General features: G+C 40.2%; 1 protein-coding gene across 1 annotated transcript in view; it reads right to left on the bottom strand.

Moving 5' to 3' along the window:
* Positions 1–354: 354 nt before the first annotated feature.
* Positions 355–9,048, bottom strand: part of PIWIL2 (piwi like RNA-mediated gene silencing 2) — a 74,562-nt gene continuing 65,868 nt past the window's right edge. The window contains exons 20-22 of the mRNA XM_007529123.2: positions 7,268–7,521; positions 6,097–6,204; positions 355–2,125 (exon numbers count right to left, since the gene is read on the bottom strand). Coding sequence (XP_007529185.1) covers positions 1,969–2,125; positions 6,097–6,204; positions 7,268–7,521 — 519 coding nt within the window. The 3' untranslated portion in view covers positions 355–1,968. The remainder of the gene's footprint in view (positions 2,126–6,096; positions 6,205–7,267; positions 7,522–9,048) is intronic.

Below are 9,048 nucleotides of genomic sequence, written 5' to 3'. Positions count from 1 at the left end.
CCCGACTCCCGATATAATTTTTAAATATATTTTATTCATTGGGTTGAGACAGACGGACAGAACTCAAAAGGCAAGGGGGAGACAGAGATGGAAAGAGAGACATCTGCAGCACTACTTGACCATTTGGGAAGCTACCCTGTGCAGGTTAGGGCCAGAGGCTTGAACCCAAGTGCTTAGACTGTGCCACCACCTGACCGTGACACCACCCAGCCCCAAGTGAAATCATTTAACAAGGACTAATGGAGCCATATGTTACATGCCACATAATTAAGTCATTACCACAAAAATTGCAGCTCTACAAAGATCTATATTAATATACTACATAAATGACACAATTTAAAACACAATCACACATTTATACAATTTTTTAAATTTATTTCCCATACCATGACCCAATCATTTGACATGAAAATTGAAAAGCAAGGCAAGGAAACCAGGAGTTAAAAGCAAAGAAAGTTTTATCATCAAATATTTGTCTTTTCTGATTGTAGAAGAAAAAAATGAATATTAGGTATTCCAATACAAAAGATAAATTCAAAATACTTCCAAAGAGAACCAGAAAGCTGATCTGTTAAGCCAGAGAACAGTGATCCAAATAGTTTTGATTCAGTGGTTTTAGAATTATTATCCTACATCCCACACTCCAAATGAAACCAGAATTGCACTTGAGGACCATCAACACTCAATTCCTTGCTCAGGTTCTGTGGGTGTTTTGACAAAGTGAAAACTTGCTTTGCTTTTCTTCTTGTACTGTGTTTTAAGAAAAAATTTCTGTTCTCATACAGTCAAATATAATGGGAATTTCTGCTTTGTCCCTCCCCTGCTATCACACCCCAAAGAGACAAAAGTTTCAATAAAATTGTCTTTTAAAACTCACTTAAAACAAAGTAATACTATATTAACCCTGATGAGATGCAAAATGTTTTAAAACAGGTGAGTGGAGGGTGTGGGGAGGAAATAAACACACAAAAACATGCTTCACTGAAACCTGCAAGCATGTTACCATTTCTAACTTGAAATGTTTGGACTTTGACAGAAGTGTCTTTTTTCCAATGTCAACTTCTGTAAATATCAACCTAGATTCAGAAAAAATTCTAACAAATGAGTCAACAGCCAGGAAGAAGTTACTGAGCAGGGGAAATAAGTGTGCTTCAAGTTATGAATTTAAATCAACAGAAAAGGTCACACACCTGCAAAAAAAGTTTCAAGAAAAAAATCACACTCCATCTTGAACCTTATTAATTGCTGACTTTCAAATGTTCTGATTCTTAATTTAAAAACTGAAACTTAGTAAAGATTGTTGAGCAGAGGTGTATGTATATATGTATAGTAGGAAAAATCAACATGGCATACTATAAAGCATCTGAATACAGTTAAAACTGCATCTGCCCCTGTCATGGATAGCTAAAGAATATCTAAGTGCTCCTTTCAAAGCCATCTGAAGTCACAGGTGTAATAAACTCAATCCCCAGAAAAGGTCAGGTCAGCAAGAGCTTGATTAGGCCTCCAGCTGTTTTTACCTATAAGCCTCTAAAACATACCAGCAATGTTATTATACTTGAAAAGTACAGTAGTTTTCTATTTGAAGTTACATTCAATGACTGTGTTCATTATCACTTCTGGCACTAAAAAAGGGAATTATTTAGTTAAGTATAGCTTATAGGTGAGACTGCTGCCTCTGCAAGCTTACATTTGCTGTGGAGGCTCCCTGGTATGCACCTACTCCACCCTGCAGTAACTGTCCCCAACTGCTGTCCCCAACTGCCCTACAAAGACAGCAATGCAATTTCCAGCTGATACTTAAAGTGGAGCTTGCTTCTTAGCGATATCCATTCAAAAGAGAGAAAAAGTTATCTTACTCTACTGGATGAAGGAGAAAACACTAACACAAAATCCCTGTCAGTCTCTGTTGGATCTGCACAAGCCACAGTGGAATTCTCTAATTCTGCCCACATTCTGATCACCCTGTCACAGGAAGAACAGGTTCTCACACAGCTGGATGGCTGGTTCATGATGCAAGATTTGTCCTGATAGGAACGCTAGCTTGTGGGCATATTTGCAAGGAGCTGGAACTCTGATGGTACCAGGCCAATTCCAGTACATGTGGCACAGTTTGAAAGTCAACCTGTAGGCAAGAAGAAATATGATTCTTACCACTCCATCTTCAATGTGGGACATGATACTTAAAGGTAAATGACATACAATATTGGTGGGGGGTGGGTGGGGCGGTGGGGTGGGCTAGTGGTGGTGCACTTGGTCAGTATCACTATGCACAAGGATCTGGGTTTGAGCCTGCTCCTCATCTGCAGGGAGGATGATTCATGAGCAGTGAAGCAGGTCTGCAGGTTCTTTCTCCTCCCGCCCCCTCAATTTCTCTCTGTCCTGTCAAATAAAAATAAAGCAGAGGGGGATGGGCGGTAGTGCAGCGGGTTAAGCGCACATGGTGTGAAGCACAAGGACCAGTGTAAGGATCCCAGTTTGAGCCCCCAGCTCCCCACCTGCAGGGGAGTTGCTTCACAGGCGGTGAAGCAAGTCTGCAGGTGTCTATCTTTCTCTCTCCCTGTCTTCCCCTCCTCTCTCCATTTCTCTCTGTCCTATCTAACAACGATGACAACAATAACTACAACAATAAAAACAAGGGCAACAAAAGGGGAAAAAAAATCTCAAAAAAAAAAAAAAAAGGCCACCAAAAAGGTGGATTCCTAGTGGTAGCACCAAGCCCCAGTGATAACCCTGGTAGCTATTAAAAAAAAAAAGTACTGGGGCCAGGTGGTGGCGCACCTGATTGAGTGCACGTTACAGTGCGCAAGGACCCAGGTTCAAACCCTGGGTCCCCCACCTGCAGGGGGAAAGCTTCACAAGTGGTGAAGTAGTACTGCAGATGTCTCTCTGTCTCCCCCTTCTCAATTTCTGGCTGTCTCTATCAAATAAATAAAGTTTTTTTTAAAAAAGTGAAAAAAAACCTTAAAAATGTATGTGTGTGTGTGTGTGTGTGTACTGAGGAACTAGAGCACTGCTATGGCATATCTGTGCTAGGGTAAAACTTAACTCTTCATACATGAAAAGTCCTGCACTAAACTCACTGGGACACATCCTGAACTGAAAATTACCTCTTTTAAAATCCCTCATAGGGGGAGTTGGGCGGTAGCACAGTGGGTTAAGCGCAGGTGGCGCGAAGTGCAAGGACCGGCAAAAGGATGCTGGTTCGAGCCCCCGGCTCCCCACCTATAGGGGAGTCACTTTACAGGCGGTGAAGCAGATCTGCAGGTGTCTACCTTTCTCTCCTCTTCTCTGTCTTACCCTCCTCTCTCCATATCTCTCTGTCCTATCCAACAACGATGACATCAATAATAACTACAACAACAAAACAACAAGGGCAACAAAAGGGAATAAATATTTTTAAAAATTATTCTTATTTAGTTATTAAAAAAATAAATAAATAAAATCCCTTATAGGGGCGACACTTCGCTAAAGATGAAGCTGCCTCTGTTTCTCTTCCTCTCTCAATTTCTTTTTTTTTAATATTTATTTATTCATTTTCCCTTTTTGCTGCCATTCATGTTTTATTGTTGTAGTTATTATTGCTGTTGTTATTGATGTCATTGTTGAATAGGACAGAGAGAAATGGAGAGAGGAGGGGAAGACAGAGAGGGGAAGAGAAAGATAGACACCTGCAGACCTGCTTTACTGCCTGTGAATCGACCCCCCTGCAGGTGGGGAGCCAGGGGCTCGAACAGGGATCCTTGTGCTTTGCGCCATGTGCACTTAACCCACTGTGCCTAACTCCCTCTCTCTCAATTTCTAAATCCCCCCTCAATCACTCTGTCCTATCTAATAGAAAAATAAATAAATAAATAAATAAATAAATAAATAAATAAATAAGTAAAGGAAAAATGGCTGCTAGGTGGGGGCCAGGCTGTGGTGTACTGGGTTAAGCGCACATAGTGCGAAGTACAGGGACTGGTGCAAGGATACTGGTTTGAGCCCCTGGCTCCCCACCAGCAGGGGGGTCACTTCACAAGTGGTAGAGCAGGTCTACAGGTGTCTATCTGTCTTCCTCTCCTGTCTTGATTTCTCTCTGTCCTATACAATAAGAACAACAAAAATGTCTGCCAGGAGCATTGAAGGCAAAAAAAAAAGGTTGCTAGGAGCATTGGATTCATATTGCCAGTGACAAGCCTCAGCTATTAACCCTTGGTGGCAATAAAAATAAATAAATAAATCTAATAAATCTCCCTCCAGTTTCAGTAGTAAACAAGGGAAATAAAAATAACAGATTTTTTTAAGTCTCAAGGAAGCACTGCAGAAAGATTATTTATTTATTTACTTTTTATTATCTTTATTTATTTATTGGATAGAGACAGCCAGAATTCGAGAGGGGAGAGACAGAGAGAGAGAGACAGAGAGACACCTGAAGCACTGCTTCAGCACTTGCAAAGCTTTCCCCCTGCAGGTGGGGACCAGGGGCTCAAACCTGGGTCTTTGAACACTCTAACATGCGCACTCAACTAGGTGTGCTACCACCCAGCCCCAAAGATTAAATATTTCAACAAAAAATTTGTATGATCTGAGTTCAGAAGCACTGGGTCTCAATTCTGGTTCTACATCATAATCATTCAGAGCAGACCTTAAAAATATAAATGCTTCAGGACAGGAAAAATAGCATAATAGTTATGCAAAAAGACTTTCATGCTGAGGCTGCTAAGATCCAGATTTGAACCCTTGCTCTGCCATAAGTAATGCTCTAGTAAAACAACAACAAAAAAATAAAACAATTTCAGAATGTTTGGAGGTTAAAGCTTCGACATCATTTTACTTTTGTTTTATTGAGGAAATGTTTTCAAGACTGCTGTCACAAAGATACAGTCTCACATTACTCCAAAAATAGGTACTAGCACAGTTCATCCACCACCAAACTACCATCTTCCTTCATCATAGGGGATTTTTCATTGTTCTATACTCTCTCCTACTTTGCCTGAATCTACTAAAATAGACCAGAGTTTATCAATTTTCACCCTGTATTTTCCTTTTTTTCCATTTTCTCATTGCCAAGGTTATTGTTGGAGGCTTGCACCTGCATGATTCTATGATTCTACTGTTCCTGAATTTAGTCCCTGGCGTTACCAAAGCAACACTATGGTTTTCTCTCCCTCTTTCTCATAAATAAATGGTAACAGTGCACATATTATCAAGCTCCTGGTCACCACTTGAAAGGGGGGAACTTCACAAATGATGGACCACTGCTGCAGGTGTCTATCTTCCCATGTCTAATTTTCTGTCTCTTTCAGAACGAAAAAAGGCTAAAATAAAAAGCCTCAGGGAACTGAGACCCAGTGATAACAATTAAAACAACACAACATCTGGGGCCAGGTGGTGGCACAGCTGGCTAAGTGCACATGTTACAGTGCACAAGGACCCAAGTTCAAGTCCTTCATCCCCACCTGCAGGGGGAAAGCTTCACAAGTGCTGAAGCAGGGCTACAGGTGTCTCTCTCCCTATCTTCCCCTCTCTTGTCAATTTCTGTCTCTATCCAATAATAAATAAGTAAAAACAAAACAAGCAACAACAACAAAAACACAACATCTTATTGCAATTGGATGGTGGCTCACCTAATAGAATACATATTACCATGTTGGATGTTCAGGTGCCTAGCAGTTCCCAACTTTGGGGATGTGAGGGTTTTGGAGGGAGGGAGCTTCACAAGTGGTGGAACAGTACTGCAGGTTTCTCTTCTCTCTCTCTCTCTCTCACTCTCTATCAAAAAGTAAAAAATAATGGACCCCAGGACCTGGAGTCATGTAGGCACTGAGCCCTAGCAATTACATTGGTGGCAGAAACAAAACTCTACCTATGACTGGGATAATCTGGCACTTGTCCTCCTGGTTTATATCACTTAGTATTATTTTTATTTATAAGTTCTTCAAGTAACTTTAATATACAATAGGATTATCAGTAAAAATAACTACTCATAAACATAACATTATTATGAAGGAATTCATGATGGGGTGTGAATTTCTTGGGAGGGGGTGAGTAGTAACTCTACCGTAGCTAGCTGACAGAATTATTTGAGACGGAGTAAAGAATTGATCAGCTCACCTCTGCATATGATCAGGACTCAGGTTTGCAGTGTTGAGAACACAGATATAATGTGTTGGAATGCCACAACCCTGCCGTACATGATGGGCAAGAAGGTAGAAATCCACCCTAGTAAGGAAAATGTATAAAACAGTGATACGGTTAGTATGTTCAAACAGTTGAGAAAGATCTTAGAGATCATTCTGGTTTCTTCACACAAAACTTAGAGGACAAATTAATGGACATGGATGAAGGACACAGGGACCACCAAATTAAAACTCAAATCTCCTGACTGAACAAACAGTTTTTAAATGGTGGTATAATGGTGCATGCAAAAAGTTAAATGTGCATGATCTTAGGAAAATAATGTCTATGTTCAATATACTACATCTAAGAAGAAAAAGTTTCCTTTTTTTTTCTTTTCTGCCTCCAGGGTTGTCACTGGGGCTCAGTGCCTGCACTATGAATCCACTGCACTTGGAGGTCATTTTCCCCATTTTGTTGCCCTTGTTGTTATTGTTACTGTTGTCGTTGTTGTTGGATAGGACAGAGAGAAGTCAAGAAAGGAGGGTAAAATAGAGAGGGGGAGAGAAAGACACTTGAATACCTGCTTCACCACTTGTAAAGTGACCCACCTCCCTGCAGGTGGGGAGCTGGGGGCTCAAACCGGGATCCTTACGGTGGTCCTTGCGCTTCACTCCATGTGTACTTAACCAGCTGCACTCCCGCCTGGCCCCTTAAAAGTTTTATTTTTAATAGCTTTTAAAAACTATTTTAAAGGGGGCCAGGTAGTAGCGCAGCAGGTTAAGTGCACAAGGTGAGAAGTACAAGGAACCACGCAATGATCCCGGTTCGAGCCCCCGGATCTCCACCTGTAGGCAGGTGGATCACTTTACAAGTGGTAAAGCAGGTATATTTTTCTCCCCCTCTCTTGATTTCTCTCTGTCCTACCCAATAACAACAACAACAATAACAATAAACAACAAGGGCAAGAAAAGGGGAAAAATAGCCTCCAGGAGCAGTGGATTCTTAAGTGTAGGCACCAAGCCCCAGCAATGACCCTGGAGGCAAAAACAAACAAACAAAAAAACTAAAAGTAGATGAAATCCTGCATCATTCCAGGTAACCTCCCTATTCCAATACCAAGAGCAGATAGCTACTTCAACCAGAGTTTCATGCTCTGCTCACTTACCAATCACAGCTTGTTATTGTATGATCTACAACAGTCCCAGGGGAGGGAGTCACAAAGTGCTCAGTAGCAGCAAGGTACAGATTGGTGCTGATTTTCTTTTGAACTACAAATACTACCATCTTGGGATGGTAGTTCTCAAAAGCTTCAAAACACTTCTGTAGCTGAGGAATCTCATAGTTAGCAACTGTTTTTAGCTGGCCATCAGACACTCCATCACGGTACACCACAATCTTCTCTGGGAGACAATGGTTCACCTGAAATGACACCCCAATTAAGTGAACTGTGGGGCCCTAGGGTCAATAGCTACAGGAAGAGTGGGGGGGAATAGCATAATAGTTATGCAAACAGACACTAATGCCGTGAGGTTCCAAAGTTCCAGGTTCAATCTCCCACATAACCATAAGCCAGAACTGAACAGTGCTCTGGTAATATAAATAAATAAATAAATAAATAAATACATAAAGTGAGAGGTTCACTTCTACATATATCAATAGATTTTTCTGACAGTGGGGGGTTCAGTGTTACCATGCCAGAGGGGTTAAAAGTTTCTAAACTTTCTTAGGCTAATAAAACAAGTCTGGTAAAGGTATTATAAGAAAGCAAAACATTCAAATTATAGAGTCACCGTAATTGTTTATGAATCTAAATCAAATTAAATACTGGCTTAACTCAATTTGGAGAATAATTTCTCCACATTTAGGTAATATAATTATGTCTTAGTTGTAGTTGACCTTAATAATTCAAGAAAGTAGGCTGTTCCGTTTAAAACTAGGAAGTTCTTTAAATGTGCTTTGGGTTTTAGTTCATAGCTAGTGAGTTTGATTCTAGTTGAATATGGCTCACTCTAGGCTTTTTTTCACAATTACCCTCAAAAACCCAAATTATCACTAAATTGAATATTCATACACTATACATTCCTTATGAAAACTTAAGATTTTTTTCCCCCAAAGAAACCTCTTCTTTTTTTTTTAAAGATTTTATTTATTTATGAGAAAGATAGGAGTAGAGAGAAAGAACCAGATATCACTCTGGCACATACGCTGCCGGGGATCGAACTCAGGACCTCATGCTTGAGAGTCCAAAGCTTTCTCACTGCGCCACCTCCTGGACCACAAAGAAACCTCTTTCTAAAATAATCACTTAAAATCTTTTTGGAGTATAAATGAATAATTTCAAATATTTTTTAAAGCTAGCTTTTAAAAAATTTTTATTTATTTTATTTTTGAGAGAGTTGCAGAGAAAGAAACACACAAGAACTGCTCCACTCTGATTTATGGTGATGTGGGGTATTGAACCTGGGACTTAGAAGCCTCAGGCATGAGAGTCTGTTTACATAACCATTATGTTGTTGCCCCCACCCTGATTTCAAGTATTTTGTATATGTATTGTTTTCCCTTTTTTTCCTGTGACACTGCAGATGAATTACCTTAACAAGAATTACCAATACACTCCAAGATTGAATGAATGTCCTCAGTTGGCAAAATAGCTCACTTGGACAGGTTCAAGCCCAGCCCCCACTGCACTGAAGGAAGCCTTGGTACTGTGGTCTCTTTCATTATTTCTGTCTCTATTATTTTGTGGTCTGGGAGGTGGTGCAGTGGATAAAGCATTGGACTCTTAAGCATGAGGTCCTGAGATCAGTCCCCAGCAGCACATGTACCAGAGTGATGCTTGGTTCTTTTTCTCTCTCCTATCTTTCTAATAAATAAATAATTTAATAAAATAAAAAAAGAAAAAATATTTCCCCAGTTTATACTAGTTAGCTTTTTTTAATTCTTCCT

This window comes from Erinaceus europaeus, chromosome 19 (genome assembly GCF_950295315.1).
Source record: "Erinaceus europaeus chromosome 19, mEriEur2.1, whole genome shotgun sequence".
Taxonomy (NCBI): Eukaryota; Metazoa; Chordata; class Mammalia; order Eulipotyphla; family Erinaceidae; genus Erinaceus; species Erinaceus europaeus.
This window is presented reverse-complemented; position numbering and strand designations above follow the sequence as displayed.